At 33.7% G+C, this 22,878-nt stretch overlaps 2 protein-coding genes across 8 annotated transcripts in view; one reads left to right on the plus strand and one right to left on the minus strand.

Moving 5' to 3' along the window:
* Positions 1 to 1,358, plus strand: part of LOC144968069 (uncharacterized) — a 240,296-nt gene extending 238,938 nt beyond the window's left edge. For all 7 annotated transcript variants that reach the window (XM_078906041.1, XM_078906040.1, XM_078906045.1 and 4 more), the window contains one exon: positions 148 to 1,358. In XM_078906041.1, coding sequence (XP_078762167.1) covers positions 148 to 452 — 305 coding nt within the window. In that variant the 3' untranslated portion in view covers positions 453 to 1,358. The remainder of the gene's footprint in view (positions 1 to 147) is intronic.
* Positions 1,359 to 11,389: 10,031 nt separating this feature from the next.
* On the minus strand, positions 11,390 to 22,836 carry LOC144968070 (cilia- and flagella-associated protein 298-like). Its single transcript, XM_078906047.1, has 8 exons — positions 22,659 to 22,836; positions 21,480 to 21,652; positions 19,781 to 19,948; positions 17,107 to 17,174; positions 15,693 to 15,851; positions 14,233 to 14,364; positions 13,657 to 13,752; positions 11,390 to 12,849 (listed from the first exon to the last, which is right to left on the minus strand). The coding sequence occupies exons 2-8, from the start codon at positions 21,616 to 21,618 to the stop codon at positions 12,739 to 12,741; spliced, it is 873 nt and encodes a 290-aa protein (XP_078762173.1). The 5' UTR covers positions 21,619 to 21,652; positions 22,659 to 22,836; the 3' UTR covers positions 11,390 to 12,738.
* Positions 22,837 to 22,878: the final 42 nt, after the last annotated feature.

Raw genomic sequence — 22,878 nt, forward strand, 5'->3', positions numbered from 1 at the left:
GTTTTTATTATAAAAACATTAATTATATTCGTATGTGAATTTTTGTTCTTTCTGGATTTCAGATAAGATTTTTTTATTTTTCAAAATAGTTTTTACTTTCATTATTTTAATTATTGTAATTTTTTTTAAAATTTATTTATTCAACAGAAAATGATGAGAAAGCATGGCTGTATTTCACTTTGGGTATTTGTTTTGGGATCATCGTCATACTGGTGGTGATACTCGTCAAGACGTGTGTAAACTATCGCCGTAACATCCGTGCCAGGCTGGACGTATCTGAACCCACCCATCGCAGTGCCAACACCAACAACCACAGCGCCATGGACACTCCCATGCTTGAACATTCAGACTCCATCGATCGTATCGAGGTTGTTCGATTTAGTCCCAGAGGAACTCTTCGAAGTATGAGAAGTGGTTCCCATAACAGAGACATTGTCAATTATTATGGTTGATAACTGTGTCAAATAGTAGTGGTTTTGAATTGTGATATTGTGTTTTATAGCATTTGACAATACATCTGCTTTATGGACAAAAGAGGCTACTACTTTACCCTGCACATTGGTGAGTGCAAATGTGGAGAATTTGGAGCCGGTCATTGCTTTTTCAGATCAGCTTTTCAAATCAAAACATTATTTAAACTCTTGGACTTCTTCAACCAAATGCCATAGGGAACTCGTGTGTAACCCAATGACTATTTAGTTTTAAAGGGTTATTGGAATGTCTTTGATGGAAGTTCAGTTAATTTCCTCGCCTGGAGAATGATAAAATATTTGCATTCAAATGGTGATGACTCGTAACTGCGTTCAGAAAAGGGTTATGTAACGTTGTTTGATTTCATTGATGAAGTTGATCTCTAAAGTAAAACTTGCGGGATTAGATTCCCTGGTGCTGTTATGGATGATGTCTACAATAGAATAGATTATCAGGAAATACAGAAATCTTAAGTGTAGATAGTTTTATATAAGGAAGAATTTGCCTTAGATGTAATTCCACTGAAGCTTAGGGCAGGGGAAGTTTGGCACCTTGTGCCGCTAGTTTAAAGATCGGCTCCCTTCTTTGCTATCTCTTCTTTCCCCCTTGTCTTTTCCATGTAGCGATTTGTCCTTGTTCTAGAGTGGTGCCATTTTGTTTCTTCTGATCACTGCTGGAGTCCATAGCTGAGAGGGAAACAGATAGTTTTCCTTATAAATTAGCTGTCTAGCATGTTGTTTTTAAATCATTACGTAAATTATTGTAAGCATTTGAGTACATCCCTTTAGGCAGAGGTTCTGCGATGATGTATGAGTGAGAATTGTAGGTGGACTCAGATTAGACACACAGATGGATGAATCACTCCACATTTTCTTCTATCCTCTGTCTGTAACCCCCCCCCCCCCCCCCCCCCCCCCCCCCCCCTCTTTGTCTGCTTCTTTTCTTTGGGCATTTTTAAGCACACCTAAAACTGTAATCTTTGTTGGTTTTTACCCCCTGAAGCCCTGTTACGGACGCTCAATTATCTAAACATCTCAAGCACCATATAACCACTTTAAAAAATAAATAAGTACAAAAATTTCTCATAACTTATCGTCGAAGATTTGACTTTAATTACCCTGCAAACTGATATTGGAGTTTTGAGCTGTTGCATTGGTTAAAGTTTCAGCTTTGATTTAATGACTCAACTCTCAATTGAAGGGGTTAGTTCTATACCGTGCTCTAGACCAGTTAAACGCTTCTGGGAATGAATGATGATAGTGATGATGCCGCAGTGATCTAGAAAATCAAATTGATGGATCAGTTGATATTTCTTCCAGCAAGAGATGCAGAAGTTTGTAATTGCTGAGTTACCGGAAAAAAACGAAAGATTTATGGCATTTAGGTGCTGTCTTGATTTGAGGCCCACACTGAATTGGTAGAGATGTACTTATTTACAGGATTGACAACCCTAATTATTATAGGCTCATTGTTGTGATGGAAATACTCTCAAACCAACCCAAAATGTTGTTTTTTACAACAAAGTTAAATCAAGCCCCATAACTGGGATTTGTTTTCAGATCTGCAAACGTGTGCACGTCGAACTAACCCCTTCAATTTACAAGACATGCACAAAATAAGCGTCACTGACTGTACTTTCTAATTTGTTTTATTTCTAAAAACGTTTTGTCCCTCGCTTGGAAAAATACAACAAATGAATAATACGGAAATTGTGTCACTTTGTGTACCACTGATATTTTTACAAATATTGAAAATCATTATAATTTACACTTTAAGTGAATATGATGAGATGGCTTTGGCCTCCTTTGCGTGATATTCTACTCGTCAGTTTAATCGTTTTTTTGGGGTTTTTTGGGTTTGTTTTTTAATGTTTTTGATTTGTTGCTTTTTATATTTTTTTATTTTTTTTATCAATGTTTTTCATTTTTATTTAATTCATTCTTAATTTCTTTTTCATTTTGACAATGTCATCCGTTTATATAACAGTTTTATGATGACTGGAATTGACATTATTTACACATTACTAATTGTATATAGATGTGAGGTGTATTTATGACATTTATTTATTCAAACTGTTTCTGTTAAAGGTTTTTTGTTCTGACATTCTGATATGCCAAATTACTATGCTATGTTTTACTTTCATCATCAAAATGGCAGACATTTTTGTGTCTTTGTTAAAATAAACTTGGTGAGAGATGGTTTATTATTGAAGATGTCTACATTTTGTGTAAATGAGGAAGGATGCGGAGAGGGGTGATAAAAGCCAATCTTTGTGTGTGTGTCTGTGTGTGTGTGTGTGTGTGTGTGTGTGTGTGTGTGTGTGTGTTGCATTTCATTGATTAAATCACAAAACCACAACAACAAAAGCAAATCTCAATTAAATCCATAAATCTGTATATAGGTCACACCGCCAACTTGTAAAGGTCCCAGCCAAAATATAACAGGCAGTTTAACTAGTTTTTATTGTATCTACAGTTAGTTAATGTCTTTACTTTGAACAGAAGAGAACTCCTTTCTTCAAGTACATGATGGGTTGAAAAACAAAGTCTAAACCATTATTTCTCAAAACTATATATATATATATATATATATATATATATATATATATATATATATATATATATATATATATATATATATATATATATATATATTATATATATATATATATATATATATATATGTATGTGTGTGTGTTAAAAGTGAATGATCTTTAAATAAAAGTAGTTTGAATACAGAGATGTATGACATCCTAGTAACTATTGAGACTCTTTTTTTTACTAATGTGAGATAGCCCAAGTGTCCTGTAAAGGGACCAATTATAACATATGTTTGCGAGAGCTTTATATAAAAATTCATAAATACATATAATTGCATTGTGATTGGAGGGTCTTAATAACCCAGTTGGTAGAGTTTTCACTTGACAACCAAAAGAACCTATGTCGATTCCAGATTCAGTTGAGATTTTTAAAGTCCGCTCGGTAATGATTGGGTCACTGAGTCCATTCGATCTGGTAGAAAGAACTCTGTGATAACTTAGCATCCTGTAAAATGGTAGTAGGCAATTGTTTCTGCTCGTTCAATGCTGCAGAAACCAACACAAACTCTGGCTCCAGGTACATTGTGACTCTTTATAAAGTGACTACTATTATGTGACGACTGTCTTAGAAAGCAATGAGATTTCTTCATATCTCCTTTTCCCTTTGCTTTTCAAAGGTCATTTTATTTGAATAAAAGTATAATTTTTCAAAAGAGGGAAAATCTTTCTTTTCTATTTTTTGGACCGTATATCCATCTCATCTGTCCTTGAATTATTTTGCATTAAACAAAATCTGAAAATCAAAGGGAAATAAAGGATTACAAAGCATTGCCTTGCTTGGAAGCAAGGTCTTATATCTTCCTCTTCTTCATTATCCAGTAATACCATAACCTAGAAGTAATGTTGCAAACACGGTTAAACGTTGTTTTTTTTAAAAACTTTTTCTTTCCTCTTCTTCAGTTTAAATGTCGGTAGTTCATTAAATATCAAAGTAAATGTATTTCAATTCTTATCTTGAATTTCTTTTATTTAATTTCATCAAAATTCCTCCATCAATTTGCCCATTAAAAACAAAAAATCCTTAGGCGCTTGTTGTTTATTATTCCTGCTTATGCTGACAAAGCCAAGTCTAAATTAATCATCTTTTTTTTGGCCTGTAAATGAATGTATTTTTTTTATATTTCCCAAACATCAATGTGACTTATTAATGTTGTAATTTTAAACACATAGAGGGGAAAAAAACTCCTGCTCAACATGGATTGGTAGAAGGTATGTTGTAGAAAAAGGATAACAAGAGTAAAACATCATCATTCATTAAACGTCTCTTTGTTTTTTTTCTTTATGTACATTCTTTTGCTATGATTTTATACAGGCGATGAATCAGCTACCTCTGAGTATATCAAGTCATCTATGTTGAATTTCAATGTGTATTATTACAATGTATGTCCATGTAAAATTACCAATGCCCAATTGTATTCTATAATATATTATTTGAAAGCTTTAATGTTACTTTATTATATTATTGTATGTCATCACAATAGATGACCCCGTGGCAAATGATGTTCGAAATACCATACTAATGTAATGATAATGTTTGTTTTTGTTTTTGTTTTGTTTTGCTTTTTTTCTCTTCTTCAGATTAGAACCATAAAATGCCCCATCTCATATTTCCAATTTGATAAGTGAGGTGACAAGTATTTGGCTTAAGAAAACGATTTGGTACTAATAGTCACTTCTTGACAAGTAAAAAATTTCATAAACAAAAATGAATATAACAGCTTCGTACGAAATATATAGTCGTCGATCTACTTTTTAGTGATGAATTTATGTTTTTATTGTTTTTTGTTGTTAGATGAAGAAGGGTTTTGAGTCCGAAACGTTCCGTGTTTGATAATTTGTCCTTTTTTGAAGCTGTTATATTCATTTTTATTTATTACTTATCACAGTCCACAGCTTAGTATCACTTTGACTTAAGTAAAAAAAATTATAGTTTAAGCGTAAGCCAATCATCTGCTTCTCTTTTAGTTCTGATTATTTGAAACACCGTTCTCTGGGTGGGGATCCTGACCTCCCATAGTGGGCAGGGAGGTACACACTGTCTTCTATCCCGTTATATCTGTTTTCCAACATGCTTTCTGTCTTTGTCTTGGAATGAGATTACTTGGTTTTGTCCTGGCACTGGCGGGATCCTAGCTGGGATGGAAATAGTCAAATGCATAGTTATTGTTTTGGGAGATGATATTTTTTTCCTTGTAAATCATCTCTCTGTTATGTATTATTATTTTTATTTTGAATGTATAATGTAAGCATTTGAGTGTGTTCCTCTTTGTTGGATTTTATGCTTGTGTCTGGATGAGACTTGTAGGTGATTTCAAACTAAGTACATTGGTGGTATGCTCTTGGAATCTACATCTGATCCCTATTTGTTCTCAGTTCCCCTTTGTCTTACTTTTTCTTGGGTGCTTTAATTGTAATTCTAGAACTTTTTACTATACCATTTTCTTCCTTTTTACTGGCGCTGATATAACCTAAATGTGTTGCAAGCGCCGTAAAACCCTTAAAAACAAAAACAAAAACAAACACCGTTCTACTGTCCAAAGTAAACATTTGGCATATACTGCACTAAGCGTTTCAGACACAGGAAAATGAAAGAACTACAAACTGTACAACAGTAGATGAAGCTTGGAACTACAATAACTTTTCGCAAAAGTTACTTTAGAAAGTTTGATCATTTTTAAAAATTTATATGAACAGCAAAGATTTTTTAAAAAAATTAATTCTATTAAGTAACGTTTGTAAACTGTTACACACATCATTGTGCATGTTCTCTTTTAATTTTATCCACTAAGAAAGTCACAAGCACATATCTGCATGGAAAAAGTAAATACCATTATGATATGATATAATTTTACAATTCAGTTAACACATGGCAAAACCGGGCACATCTCACTAAAACAGATTTTGATGCAGGTAATCTCAAAGGTTAATTTTGGCAATTTAGATTTTAACACTGATGCATTCTTCTATATTGCAGCTTTACGTCTGCTGAAACATCTGATCACTAATATGTTCGATAGATGATGAAAAGTTCTTCTTAAAATGGTTTTCCCTAGTTCCTGATTTTCCTTTATTTCTTGTGAAAGTAGTGATTTCTCAGAAATCAAATTTTAAATAGAAACTTCAAATAAAGAGTAAACATTATAATTATATTGATAATAAACAAAAATCCCAATTTATGTTTCTTGATACGTGTGTACTGTTTCCATATATTGTCACATATTACTCACAAATCTGCCATCTGTTGAGATAAATGTAATTGTAGCAATATTTTGATGTAACGGGAGCTTTTGTAAAATGTTGATTTTTATGCCACCAAATATGCCCATCCTTTTAAAATAATTTTGTTAACCTATATGAAATCTTTTAAAACCATTTAACTGCCGTAATTGGAAAGACATGTGTTTAAAAATTTGGCTAGAAAACTCGTCCTTCAAATATCAATTTATATAAATAACCCTCACCTTGGCAAAAACTCTCAAACCCGAGACTTCGTGAGGTCTTCAAGGAAACGCAGGGTTTGAGGGTTTAAATCGATTGATATTTGGAGGACGAACTTTCTTGACAAATTTTTAAACACATGTCTTTCCAGAGTATGGCAGTTAATTGCTTAATGTCTCTGTTTCCAGTTTTAGAGGAAACTCATTTTAAAAATGACTTGAAGTATACATAAATATTTGTGAAAGTTTGCGTACCTGAGAAAATTAACCAGAAAATTTTCACTTTTCACAATGGAAGAAGGAGTTCTCTACCTTGGACCACACGTCTATGATAAAAATATTTTTTTTTAAAAAGAAAGAAAAGAAAATTGCTGAACCAGCTACAGACAAGTTTGATATCCCCGCCATCTTTGAAAATAATTTAAAATTAAAGGCAACCTCTCTCATTAGAGAACTTGAATGGACATTCCGTTGAGCAAGCTTCACCAAGCATCACCAAGCATCATATGTTTAAAGTGACTAAAACTAAATTATTTTGCACATATACAAACGATTCTTTCTGTACTTACATTTGGACAACCTTAGCTTGAATTTTAGCAAATTCTAAATCTTTAAAGACCGAAAGCCAAGGCTATGGGGAAATCAGAACGATGGGAGAAATGGAAAAGATTGCAGGTAATGGGTGGAGCTAGAAATTATTCCGCACCATTATTTGACCGGCGTCAACCAAGAAATTTTGTAGGAATTTTTAAATGGGTGTCATTTTGATTTTTTTAATGTCTTAAATATTCGATACTTAAAAAATTGCCTACTTCTTGCCTCAAAATCTTATTAAAATATGACGATGGGTTTTTTAAAAATGTGTATTTCTATTTTTAGCTTAAATAAGTTTAGATGGAGGGAGGGAGGGGGGTGTTTAATAAAAACTTTTTTTTATGTATGAATAAAATTCCTCTGCTTGATACATTTTATATTCATAATGTAATTATTTTTACATCTTTCTATGTGTTTAACTGCCATAGATGTTGTGATGCTGTATTTCGTTCCAATTCCAAATACCTTTGTGACATTTTTATCTACAATTTTTTACAAAAGAACGATGTACAATAAAAAATATGTTCTCTGTCCCTAAAGTTTGCAAAATTTACAACTTTAATCTCTGAAATTCAACAATTTTGCAACAAAAATGATCTAATTGTCATGTGGGAAATTTCTACAACCCCAGTTAACTTTTGGCACTACTAGACAATAATATTGAAAAATGAAAACGACTGAGAATCACCTTTTTTTCTTTACCTATCTGTTGAGAACAACCTATTCAAGTAACATTTCTGCTTTCTACCAAAAATAAATGTTAAATGTTGTAAGCATGCAATGCCCAACTAATTGTTGCTCAATATGTCAGATAAAGTGCTCGGCTTGGTGAAAAAATCTGTAGATAGATGGCTTGAGAACATTACGTTTACGGCTTGATTTTGAGCAATAAAATGAGAGTGTTGTGCACATTAAAAAAATAATGAACAAAAGTGAACATAACAGGGTTTGTTTTATTAAACTGTCCCCGCGGTTTTTTGCCATTTCAAACGCCAAAATTTGCCATAAAAAATGGTAAAATTTTCCATCAAAATAGCAAAATTTGCCGCTAGTTTTAAAAAAATTAAACAATTAAAACAACATGTACGGTAAAAAATTAACACAACAAGGGCATTTTGTAGAATATTGATGTCACAACATGTCAACATGAATTTATTTACATTTTGAATGGTTTGAAATAATATTATAATAATAATAATAGTCATAGTAAGTAAGTAAAAAATAGACATGTTTATCCGTTATTTAGTGCCAATTTTGGATGCCAGCATTGAAAGTCGCCGTCTTTTCACAATTTTTTATAGCTTTTGTTTTGTTTTTTTAACAAAAAATTATCAATTTAACCTAAAAACGGCGAAAATTGCGTCTTTTTGCGGCCAAATAAAAATTTGCGGCCAAATAAAAATTTGCGGCTTTTTGCGGTCATGGATGAAATTTGCGGCCGGCTGCGAAAAACTGCTAGGACAGATTAAAGAACAAAATTCCAAACACGGAACATTTCGGGCTCAAAACCATTTTCGGCCAATAACAAAAATCGATAAAAATATTATTACGTCATGTAAAATTCAGCCTGAATTTTAAGTAATGTATTAATGTTTTTATTATTGGCTGAAGAAGGGTTATGAGCACGAAACGTTCCATGTTTGAGATTTTGTTTATTTTTAAACCTGTTATATTAATTTTTGGTCGTTACTTTTTCCAGTCCACAGCTTCTAGCAGCTTTGACTTGACTTGTGCACATTCAGCAGGTTGTAATAAACGGGCTTGCCTCGACGTTATGGTAAACCATATGAAGTGAATACTTATTATAAACAATCCAACTAGGTTGTGAAAAGCCTTCAACCGTGTTTTTTTTTTTAATTCAACTTACACACAAGCAAATTATTTTTGGTACGTGTTTTTTTTTTCTTTTCTACAGCTCCAGTTTTGATGGACTTTTGTATGTGGTTCATGTTATATATACTATGTTTAATTGCCAATTACGTTGTATGTTATGTTAAATTGCCAATCATGTTAATATTATTAATTAATATTTCTTTTACCTGTATCATAAATGTATTATTGTGAACTTGAATCGTTATGGATGAATGTTGTATGTAATGAATGGAATGCTTGAGAATTTTCAATTCCAGGATGCAAGGTAATGCTATGTAAACTGTTTGTCATACTTTTGTAAGCATAATTAGTAATAGTAATACTTTACGATAAAAATAATGTCATGATCATATCATATTTAAAAAATAGCTCCCTTCTTGATATAAGTTGATGCAAGCGTCAAATCACTTGATTTCCCTTTCGTTGGAGAAGTAGATTTTTCAACGTGGATTTCTTAACTATATAGGTTTTGTTTTTGTTTGTTTGTTTTTTGGGCGTTTTTTGTTTCTTTGTTTTTGTTTTTTTTGTTTTTTTTGGGGGGGGGGGGGAAGGAGTTGTTATTATAGTTCTGTCTCCAATGACTGTAACTTTCTTTTTAATTATTATTTTTAGTTTAAAACTCCACATTCATCTGATGTCCCTACTTAGTCGTTCAACTTTTTCTTGTGATCTGAATGTGAATATTTAAGACAATTTATCATCTACTATATTAATTTTGTCTGTTTGTGATTTGTTTCTGAATACTGTATTTCAAGCAAACCAAATCTGCAATCTTAAAATTATCGTAATATCATGCCTCCTGATGTTTAAACAAAACAAAACCCAATGCTTCATTCTTATTGTTGCTGTACTATAATGCCCCCAAATATTTTTTTAATTGGACAGAAAGTTTAAAACTAAATGTATATGCAACTAGAAATTTTTACAATAAATAGTTAAAATAGGGAGATTTTTTAAAGGTCACTGATCCTTAAATAAAGAAATCTCAATTTCGATGATTTCATCAACAAACCACTGAGGACTTAATATTTCACAGATAGCCATGTGAATGGCTGGGAATGACAGCAACTCAAGCAAGTAGACTGGCGGAAAATCGTAATCTGTTTCGCAAGAAAGTTCAGGAAGCAACGTCCTACGCAGGATCAGCTGACTAGAGAGAGAGCCATTTGCTTTGCTAACTTATTAATTAACCAGTTAACTGTCGTACTCTGGAACTACACATATTGAAAAATTTAGCCAGAAAACTTGTTCTTGAAATATCGATTAATTTCAATGAACATCATCTTGGCAAGAACTCTCAACCTGGGACTTCGCGAAGTTCCAGTTTTGAGAGTTTTTACCAAAATGAAGGTCATTTAAATAGATCAATACTTGAAGGACAAGTTTTCTGGCCAAATTTTTAAATACTTGTCTTTCCAGAGTAAGGCAGAGAAATTCTACCATTTAATGTTTGGCTTGATATTCACAAATTCAGTTCCATGCCATTAGATAGAATCAAATTTACAAAAACTAGTCAAGATAATGTTATTTTGTTGTTTCTTGTTTTGTTTTGTTATTTTTAATTTAAACCGTCAGGATGAAAAATAAACTTTACCAATTTTTTGTTACCATACTCTAGTGTATCAAATAGGAGGGGTGAATGAGAGGGGGGGGGGTATTTTGGCTAAAGCGCAATAGAAAGGGGGGGAGGGGTACGCAATTTTTTAAAGGTATTACGGCGCTTGCAATATATTAGGGTCACAAGAGGGCCATTAAAAAGGAAGAAAATGGAATAGTAAAAAGTTCTGGAATTACAATTGAAGCACCAAAGAAAAGGTGGGAGACAATTTGACCAATCCTAAGAGGGGGGGGGGGGAGGATGGCATTTTGGGCATTTTTTAAATTTTGACAAGGCAAAATGTGATGTATAAAATGGTCTTCTTTCAATCAAATATACTTTTCTTTTTATTGCTTTATTTTCCCTTTTGGTGAATTTTCACTTGTACATTTCATGAGCTGAAATTTATTAGAGAGGGGGCTGCATAAAAGGCTTGGGGGGGGGGGGGGGGGGTGTGCTAAAATTCTTTTTTAAAATAGATGGGGGGGGGGGGGGGGATGGCGTGTCTATTTGGTATTACAGAGTAATGGGTAAAGTTGTAATTTATCTTTATTTATTATTGAATTATTTTTTTTTTTGTCAGCTTTTATTCACCAAATACGTTGTTTAGGTATGACCGTGTGTTGATTGTTCCAGGCTTTAAGTGTTCCCATCTCTATCAAGGTTGAATGTGATCTATGAATTATGTCATGATACGAGCTTTGATTTTAAAACCTGATGTGTTATCTTTATTATTTTTTTTTTTATTTAGACATGCCAGAATGTGTCAACATTGAATAAAAGAAAAACATTTTTAAGAACCAACAAAAACAGCGAACATTTGTTTTTGTCAAAAATATTTATTTCAGCAGGTCTATATGGATTAATAATGAATACGGGTGGGAAATGGTGAAATGGTACATTTCGTGATATTATAATGTAAAATTTCATTTAGAACACAGATAGGTGAAAGCAGCTCTTTCAAGACATCTGACCCCTACTCCTTCTCCCTGCAGACGGTTTATAGCATGATACAGACAGATAGGACACTTGTCTATATTTGAAGGAGTTTTCTGACAAGAGTTCAGTAGAAAAACAAAAAATTTAAATAGCTAAAACTATTTTATTTTTATCACTATTCATACAATCACCGCGCTTGAGTTCAGTGTTAACTGGATGTACACTGAAACTTTTCCATATCCCAAACTTCACTATTAGGACTAATGACGAGTACTGACTATTAAATTCATGATAGATGTCATTGCTATACCGCTCAATTTACTCATGTAGACACGAGAAGACATGGTTTTAACCTCCTATAAAATAAAATTAAAATTGCAGCCTTCTGCTCGACATCATGAGATGCTGTCGCCTCGGCATTCCATGAAAGAATGTAGATAATCCAAGAGTCAAGCATCTGATGTCAACAAGAATCATCTATGATGTCCAAAGTGAGAAAATTGGGGGTTAATAATCTTGCCCAAGGGGAAAAAAATGAAAATGCCTGAAGCGGGGCTCAAACCTGGTCCCTTGCGGGTCACAGTACAATGCTTTATAAGATTTGTTTTAAAAATCTTAATCAATGAATGATATGATAATTTTATATGGAAACGCATTGAGTAAAAAATATAATATCAATTTACAATCCCATGCACATTCATCAATAGCAGATCTTTTGTCTTTTCACATCCCTTATTCATCTTCAAACACATCCCTCTCTAGCTGAACAAAGGCAAGGAATTCGTCTACAACATACACATTAAAATTATAATTGCATACAGACATTATTAAAGAGACAAATAAATTATAAATACGATCAATTTGAAAGTAATAACCTTTCTAACCTATCTATCAAACACAACTTCATTTGCACAACGTAATGATGAGAAATATAGGGTAGAGAGGGTGCCAAGTTTGAAAGCCATATTTTCTAGTATGGCTAAATAGCTCAATGGCTAGTGCGGCTGCTAGCCTCTCTCTCTCTCTCTCGTTCTCTCTCTCTCTCTCTCTGAGCCAGGTGAAGTGTGCCATATTAATTGAATCGAGTTCAGCTGACACCATGATAATATTTTTATTCTGTTTTCATCTGGCACTCCTCTATATCCTATATTTCTCTTCATTATTAATATAACCCCCCGCTCCACAATTTTTCAGAATTTTGTACAGCATCCACCAATGGGAGACTGGAATCATCTGGGGCCCCATTTAACGTCGGAGAGTCCTTGAAACTGTCTTTTGAGCTGGTTACTGTCGGCCCAGGCAGAGTCTAAATAAGCGTCCTCAGATTCCTTTTCCAGTTTCTGATTTTTAAAAATAAATTTTTAAATAAAAAACTTAAGATTTTATATAGCACAATATCCACTAAACGTATTCAAAGCCTTTACAACGGGTCCCTGACCAATAGCAACAGGTAACATGTAGAACGAGACATGACGCCTTTTAGGCGATATAACAATGTTTTTTCCGACAGAGACAATGCTATGTATGGTCAGGTACTCATTTTACACCTAGTAAGGTGAGAGAATGTGAGTAAAGACCCTTTTCCAAGGACTCAACTATGCACTGAACGAAGCTAGAACCCTGGATCTTCTGATCCAGAAGCAGGTGCCATACCAAAAGGCCGCATAGCCGCAAATAAAAATGAAACATGGAGTGGACAAAGCATAATAAGGAGTTCAACCAAAAGCTAGAGGTGCCTGAATGAGCCAATAAGATGGAGAGAAAAATAAAGTGAGTAAATTTGACTTGTGTTAAAGGAAGGGGACAACACAAGTCCCCTTTAATATGAGTCGCATATACTCACTTTATTTTTCTCTCAATAATAAGGAGTTCTAGAGCACTCAGCTCATAAGGAGAGGGACAGGTTTAAATATTAGATTGAAGCAAAGTTATGGGATGGGAGGCTAGAACACTCAGCTTATAAGCAGAGGAACTGGTTTAAAACATAGATTTTCAATCAGGTAGGGGATGGGAGGCGAGAGCACTCGGCTCATAAGCAGGGGAACTGGTTTAAATCCTAGATTGAATCACAGAGGGGATGGGAGGCTTCAGCACTCAGCTCATCCCTGAAAAGAGTCTTTAGTCTGAATTCAAATGAGGCTTCCTACCTTGAACTCTTCCTGTTTCTTGTAGTAATATGCCATCATGTTTTTCTGGTCTTCCTGGCTGACCACTGGCTCTCTGGCTGGGGCCCCTTGACCTCTCTGATTTACAGAAATAGAATAAATGAATAACAATATGAAATTGAACGAAAGCTTCAATTTAATAAACAAAAATAGATTTTCAGAGAAAATTTAACAAAAAAAAAAAAAAAAAATTGAGCTTTTATATAGCGCAATATCCACTAAACGTGCTCAAAGTGTTTTACAAAGGTCACCAGCCAAAAGCAACAATTGACATGTAGGATGAGACATGCCGCCTGTTTGGCAATTTTACTTTTTTATGACTTTTTTTTTGGACAGGTACACTTCTGAAATCAGCCATGTACTCATTTTACACCTGAGTATGGTGAGAGAATGTGAATAAAAAGCATTTTCCAAGTTCTCAACCATTCACCACTCAGAGCAGGACTCAAACCCTGGGCCTTCCTATCTGAAGGTAAGTATACTACAAGACCACATAGCTGCACAATAGCTTTATTTGCCATAATTTATTGATAAAGCATTTTAAAGTTATTTGCAAACCTTTTGAATTTTAGCTACAATTTTTGTCTTCTCGTTCTTGCCGACGAAATCCCCAAGTTTTTTGTTTGGCAAAAGTTCTTTACCTGCCCACCACAACGATGCCATGTCAATGTCAATTACTTCCAACGATGCCTGTATGAATTGAGAGGGTTAGAATAAATATCAACTATAATGATGATAAGGAGGAGGAGGAGGACATAATTCTTGTGATATAGAGCCATAACCTGATACCATCCCACACCACGAAAATGATATGTTTTGTCTTCAATATCGAAGGTGAGACCTACTTGATTGGATTGGATTAATGATGATGATGATGGTGATGATGATGATGATGACAAAGATAATGTTGATGATGACAAAAATGATGATGATGATGATGATGGTGATGATGATGACGATTATGATGATGCTGATGATACGACGATGATGATGATGATGATGACGATTATGATGGTGATGATGATGACGATTATGATGATGACGATTATGACGATGATGATGTTGATGATGACAAAGATGATGATGATGATGGTGATGATGATGATGATACGACGATGATGATGATGTTGATGATGACAAAGATGATGGTGATGATGATTATTAAGAAGATAAACATCACTTGTGACAGACTCAAATTATATTCATATCTAAAGAAACAGCAACAATAGCAGGAAGGAAAAAAAAAGCTCCTCAACAGTCAATGTTTGAAATGTCAAAATCATAAAGGGTTGACCTAAATATAAGAAGATAGTTGAATCAAGCGAAGTCTGGTTCGGATAAGGAAGAATTAAGTGAAGTTGAATAATACTTGGAATCTATAATTTTTAAAAGCAATTGAAAAGATTAAACAAAACATCCAAATGAATCTAAAAAAAAAAAGATTTAGGATATCTAAAAACAGATCAATATCTAAAAATTCATGTTTGACACATATTTTTAAAAAGTTCAAGATTGAAAATAATCTAAAATAATCAGCCCTTTTTGATTGGGAATCGAATGTCAAACTCTTTGATTGCCAGGATCCCACATCTGACCGGCAATCCAAAGGTCAGGGGCTCAATCCTCAATCTAGGAATGTTGATTTTTCCCTCCTTTGTTTAGTGACAAATTAGAGAGCAGGCACTGGAGTAAGAGAAAAAATATGAAAAGTGTGTATGAAACAGTGCTAGACAAGGTAGAGAGTAAATACCAGAAAAAAAAACCCTTCCCCCCCCCCCAAAAAAAAATCAACCTGCCTTGACTTTGGGCACGTTGATTTTTTGGGGATGTTTTATTTTTCATGTACCAGTAATGTTCTCTCTGCATGTGTGACAATGTTTCATATACACTTTTTCAGACATCCTTTGTTTAGCACTTTATCACACCCAGATCTTCAAATATTTATCCTTCCAAGTGACTTTTCTCCAATTTAGGGCTTCAATATTCTCTAGAAAAAATTTTTTTTGAAAACAACAGACCTGTTTACCAGCCAAGTCCTCCGTATTGTCAAACTCTTGTTTGATTGGTTCATGAGGAGGAAGGCCCATGGGATAGACGATAGTCACAGCCCCTCGTAGAATGTCTAAGGCTTCTTGAACTGTTTTCTGTGTCACCATTTCATCAGCCGTCACTTTTTTCTGAGAAATGAAAATTATTCAAAGATTCTTTAACTAAAAAAAAAAGTGACTGCAACCTTGAGCAAAAACTAATTAATGTGTGCTCAAAGTACTTTAAAGCCAACAATAACACTTAAGATGTGAAACAGACATATCACCTTTAATGCCTCATTAAAATTTTTCTTTTTGACAGAGACAAAGTTATTGCTAGCCAGGTACTCATTCTACACCTGAGTATGGTGAGAGAATTGGAGTAAAGAGCCTTTTCAAAGATTTCAACTTTGAACATCCACAGTGGGATTAGAACTCAAGTGTCATACCAATAGATCACAAAGCCACATGAATAATATAGAGGAACATGTACTGATATACATTTTTAAAAACTCGAGCATGCATTTATATAGCACAATATCCACTTAATGAGCTCAAAGCGCTTTACAAGGGATCACTAGCCAACAGCAACATTTAACATGTAGGATAAGACATGATGCCGTTCAAGCAATAATAGTACAATCTATTTTCGACAGAGACAATGCCGTTAGAGCCCACCCAGGTAATCAACCTACACCTGAGTAGGATGAGAGAATGTAAATAAAGAGCCTTTTCCCAGACCCATGCAGAGTTAGACCGAGAACATTGGCATTCCCTTGCTACTGCCTTAAGCACCAGATGGCACAGACAGGATTTGAATTGAATAAAGATGAAAAGGAAGGTTTAAAACGTAGTCTTAGACAAATTACCCAAACTCTAATAGAATATTAGAAGAAATAATAATAAAGAAACAATTCTGTTTATAAGGACACCATAATCGTAGCCAAGTGAAAATCCAAGCAGTAGGACCTTAGATACAAAAATGGAGCCGGAGTTTATCCTGGTTTCTATAGCATGATAGACAACAATTGCTTGCTATCCTATCCTTTGGATAGGACACTAATACAATTGCTTGCTATCCTTTGGGTAGGACACTAGTCTATCGCAAAGTACTTTCTGCCAAATCTAACAGACTCAGCTACCCATTCACTGCTGGGTGAACAGGGGCATCAGAAAAAATCTTGACTGCACCCGGGATGGATATTGGTCCCTTTGAGTAGGAAGCGAGTGCTCTACCAACTGAGCTATAGGAACCGTTTATCAGAGACAACAGAACTATAAAAATGATGGGGCTGTGATCAGTAAGGCTGATGGATCATACATATGTTTAATGCACAAAACGGTGTTAGAAATATTATGAAATACATAACGTCCAATTCCAAAAGAAAACATCTCATGGTCTCACCTTTGATATCATGTCTTTAGCCTCTTTGATTGTTTTTGTAAGAACTTCTGCCATCTTCTCAGTTGGTGCTGATTGAGATATACATGAAAATAGCACAAATTATTCAATTCTTCAAGAAAGTATGATTGTTGTTATTTCAAGCAAATGTGTTTCATATATTGGTGAGACAATTCAGTAAAAAGCAGTCCCTCAGAGTCATGGAGTCTGTGGGGGCCAGAATTTATCCCATTTCCTCTAGTATCAAACAGACAACATCAATTACATGCTACCCTTTGGATATGATGCCAGTACATTGCAAAGTCCTTTCCATCAGATCTAACAAAACCAACTACCCAATCACTGCTGAGTGGACAGAAAAAATAACTTGTCTTCACACAGGATAGAACTCTGTCCCCTTGCGTGTGAAAAAAGTGCTCTACCAACAAAGCTATCAGGACCCCCAGGTTCAGTAAAACTCCTCAAGTTAAAATATATATATGTAAATAATTTTCATCTGAGTTTTAACAAAAGATAGACTACTTGTTTGGAAATTGCATTTAAGTTGTCAGGTTTCGATCTAAGGTTAAGTGGAGAAATTTATTTTTCTCTACTCGTTTGCCCACTTGGCAGTGATTATTGGATTTGTCAGACCATGGGGAGAAATCCTATCCAAAGGGTAGAAAGCAATTATTAGTCCACATAATGCTCCAGAAGTCAGGATAAACTCTCACTCCCTGGCCTTGTGGTTCGAACATCATTGTAAAGGGAAATGTGAATTTAATGTTCATTCCTTGAAAGAGACGAAATGACCCAGTGCTGCAAATTGAAAAATGGATGAGTATCTATTTCAATTCAATTTCTAGTTCCTGCATGAAAAGAATATATTGGATGCATGCAGTGCTGTCAACCCTAGCGGCTATAAGGTCTTGTGGTATGACACTCGCTTTCGGATCGGAAACTTCAGAGTTATTTTTTCTGATGTGGAATTATTACTTTGTAATTTTAGCACTAAGAAAAATAGTTGGTAAATAAATTTGTTACACCTCTTTGATCTACTGCCACCGTCCATTCTGTGAATCAAGCGTCTCAAAGTCTTCGACCAATCACAGGCTATCTGGCCAAAACGAAGCCGCTTCTCGCTGTCCATGTATTACGCTATTATTATGCAAGGAATATAACACATTTTTGAGTAGGCATAAAAGCTAAAATCTAAAAGTAAAAAATATAATTCTGAGGAATTTGAAAGTCACATTGCTGAAATCAGCTTGAAAAAAAAAGAACATTGGTCCTTGTTTCAGAAAAATCGGTTGAAAATCAACGGTTTACGAATAAATTTGATTTTAAAAATTGTTTTTGTTTATTTTAGCTTTTTTTAGCAACTTTTTTATTTATCGGCCGATTTTCTTGATTTTGTTTGTTTCAAATGTAACTAGAACATAATTTGGCTTTTTTACCTATCAAACCGTGCCTGGATAATGTATTCAACAACACGGTGATTGTGACGCAACTATGCGATGAGCGTCTTCCAGTGTTTCAACGATGATTCAATTCATTGTTGACAGCTGTTGACATGTGGGCTGTCAGAATGACCAATCGTTGAAGGGTCAAGATTCTCAATAGCGAATCGTTCTTCGATCAAAAAACTTAAGAAGTCACGAGAACAAAAGTTTGAAATTTGGTGATGGACGGACCTATGAAATCGCTTCTGGGCGGAGTTTAGCCATGAGTGACCGTAGAAAACGAAAATGCGACTGCAAACATCAAAGGGTAGGCTTATATCATCAAAGGATGTCTACATGATTGACATGGCCATATAGGGAACTCATTATCTACTCCCCCAAAAAGAATCTGAACACTATAGGGTTAAAGTGCTTTGAGCACATTTAGTGGATATTGCGATATATAAAAGCTCAAGTATTTTTGTTTTTTTTTTTTTCTTTTAGCCAATGTTGCTATTTATGTGCACAATGGATAATCAAAATGACTAAGATTTTGAAAAAAATGCATACAATCCTGAAAAAAACTATAATAAATGCTAATTCTGATGATAGGCAATTAAAACATACTTGCAACATAATCGATATATCTAAATTTATGGAAAAAAAGCTAACTCCCTGCTGACGAGATAAATAGTATCAACTTCCAGAATTCATACATCTTACCAATTATCTCAAAACAGTATAATGTCAGGATGAATTAGTAACCCCAAAAAGTAAACTTAGAAATAAAATAATGAGAAATAACAATCTCTGAGTGTTTTGCAAAACAAGAATTAGTATTTATTCTCAACCATAATGAACAGAAACTAACCCAAAGTTTCATGTTTGAGGCTATAAATGGAGTTTCCAGCACCTTGTATATCCCGACATAATACCGTTTTGAGACATTGGGTCACATATACGATCCAGTCAGATAATATTATATTGAACTCCCAGCACGACCTTCAAAGTCATAAAACAAATCAAAGTGTTTAAATACACTAAAAGAGTGTATATTTTTTAAATTTAAAAATAAATTGTTCAAACAAAAGAGATTAAACAATACGTACGACCGTCGCCAAAATATGTACAGGTGTACAATAAACAAAAGTGTGTAAGAATACACATTTTTTTACATACAGTTGACAGTACTGCATATATGATATGATCATTTGCCTAAAATCCGAACATAAAAAGGGATAGGGGCTTATATCTACCTTGGCCATTCCTACAGCCTATTTTGTCCTTGTGGAATTTGAAGCCACCGCTGGGTTGACATTTTTCTCCCCATTCGTCCTTCAACTTCAATTCCTCCACTTGTTCATCTGTTAATCCCTGCATGTTGGGAGGTAAAGATACTCCATGTTTGGCTAACTCTTCCATTTCTGATAAATAAAAACAATAGATAAATGGACATAGACCTTTATTTTATTATTATTATTATTATTATTATTATTATTATTATTATTATTATTATTATTATTATTATTATTATTATTATTATATTATTATTATATAATAATAATCATAATAATAATAATAATAATAATAATAATAATAATAATAATAATAATAATAATAATAATAATAATAATAATAATAATAATAATAATAATAATAAAAATAATAATAATAATAATAATAATAATAATATTATTATTATTATTATTATTATTATTATTATTATTATTATTATTATTATTACTTGGGACGATTCCTTGGGAGTGGAATTTTAAAAATATACCCTATCCAATTCCTACCCATTTAATTGGGAATGCCCGCCATTTAATGGGGAGGAAATTCGACAATGACAATCCCTATAAAAGAGCTTTTTCATAATTTTCAATTAACAAAAATCATCAGGTTGTAATGTATATACTGCACTGTATACTTGCATCAACTCGCGGCATTGTTTTCCATATTTGGCCAAAATAACCCTTCCTTTTTGAACTGACACTGCCGATGGCTTTGTGCTGTTATAAAATATAACCCTCAGTGGAACCCTTATGTTAAGAACAGTTGCAATAGCCCTAATCCTCATTGCTGTGCTTTTCTCCAATGTCAGTATACTTGCTTCATTTTTTATGAGATATCCGTCGTAGAACATTATTTTGAATGTCGACAAATGGCTTTGAAAGAAAATGTTGATGCATATTCACACTTGTAATCAGACAGCCTGAAGGAAACTTACATCAAAAATGGATCATAGTGGCCAACTGTCCTGATAAAATCGGGATTATCCAGATTTGACAAATCTGAGACAAACTAAAGAAAGAAAATTGGACTATTTATGTGTATGGAAATGATCCTGAGGGGGTCCCGATAACTCAGTTGGTAGAGCACTCGCTTCACACATAAAGGGACCGAGATTGAACCCGAGATTTTTTCTGATCCCCCAGTTCGCCCAGCAATGATTGGGTAGTTAAATCTGTTAGATCTGGTGAAAAGTACTTTGAGATAAACAAGCGTCCTATCCAAAGGATAGCAAGCAATTGCTATTGTCTGTTTCACGCTATAGCATGAGCCTAATGGCTCTGAAAGACTACTATTAAATGACCTTGACACGTCCCGGGATTATGCTATTTTGAATAGCAAGTTGGAACAAGGATCCGAAAAAAAAACTCAAAATCAAGATTATATTATATAATAATCCAAACATACTGCTTTTCTGGGTAATGACTGTATTTTTTGTTAGGATGTCCGTTTAAGCTGTTTGAAAAGTTGGTCGCTATGAATGGATGTTGTTCAAATTAACACATTCATGTTAAGTGCTCAAATGAGCACAGGAGGAACATAGAAAACCTTAAAAACTAACACAAACCCAAATGATTCCCAGCTTGTGCCTTTTAAACCAATCCAATTATAAGTAAAAGCTCTGCTGTCCTAATTAGTTTGCAAAAGGGTTATATGCCTTACCTCCGCATATTCTTTCTACTTTAAGTCTGCCATTGTAAATAGTAGCACAATCTTTTAAGATATCTCCCATATCCGTGTCTATGGTAGATTCATACATAAATTGGCTGTCATCTCCTCTCTTGATGTGAATCTTAACCATGATTGTTGATTTTATTTTCTGGAATTTGGTGGCTCTGAAATTATTTTTATAAAATAAATAAATAAATAAATAAGTAAATAGCTGGAATTTAAAAGAAAATTCCTCATTTGTTCTTTTTTTTTTTTTATTTGGTAGAAGAAATTTGAATACCTATATTCTCAAAACGGTTATCTCTCAAGATAATTGAAGACATAGAAAAAGTGACCTTTCCATCCATTATGGATTTCTTCACCATACAATTATTGACATTCTTGTTAGCACTCATGACAGTTGTATTTGTAAGACTTTATTTCACATAGCTATGACTGATGGAACACAACGCCTATGAAATCCCTTTAGTTTGAAAAGTAATGTTACAAAAAGGGAAATGCTTTTAAATGAAATTAAAACAGAGGATATGAATTGTCTTTACTTTACTTTACATGGCCGATAGAAGTAACAGGGTTACAAGATTGGGCAATACCATAGTCCTTATCAATCAGGATGAAATTCCTCTTGGCAAGTGAAATTTGTTTATATCAAACCAATTCTATGAAATATCTCAGAAACACATTTATTTGCAGGTCTGATAACTGAACAAAATTATGGGCCTGTTTAAACAGTTGTAATTGTTTGAGAGTATACAGTATATCCATTACAATTACAACAATGATGAGCCCATAGCAATTTGGGTTATCAGACCTGCAAATAATTACATTTCATCATTAAGTCGATAAACACCCATTCTTGATTCTTAGCTTATTCTTCACGCCTCGTACTCGTACCAGTAGAGTCTACGATGAAAATGAGAGCATGTTAAAATGTAACAGTAACTAAAATATATATGTTCGATCGTAACTCTTGACTTTGCGATACACTCATTAGCGATTGTTTAAAACGTGGACCACTCACTGACAACAGAAGATTATGATTAAGTTAAAGATTAAGACTAAGAAGACTAAAGACTGCTCTTTTCTTTTTTCAAATTCAAATCTTAAAATCAGTGGACAAAGTGGATTATTTGTACTGCTAAAAATGGAAGCCCTAAAATAGAATGTTACCTTTATTGAATTATTATGTGGGCAATTAATATTATGAACAGCGAGATTAAGTAATATAAAAATCCTTCCACCTCCACTGGACATCAAATTATGATCAGTTCTAGAAATAACTGTCTCAAAACATGCGACTTCCTGTTACATTATTTTGGTATAACGCAGTGATTACTATGCCAACCCTACAAATAAAGAGTAAACAAATGTTTTTAAATTTAAAAAAAAA

Source organism: Berghia stephanieae, chromosome 3, assembly GCF_034508935.2.
Source record: "Berghia stephanieae isolate SIO BIC M18660-M18661 chromosome 3, UCSD_Bste_1.3, whole genome shotgun sequence".
Classification (NCBI taxonomy): Eukaryota; Metazoa; Mollusca; class Gastropoda; order Nudibranchia; family Aeolidiidae; genus Berghia; species Berghia stephanieae.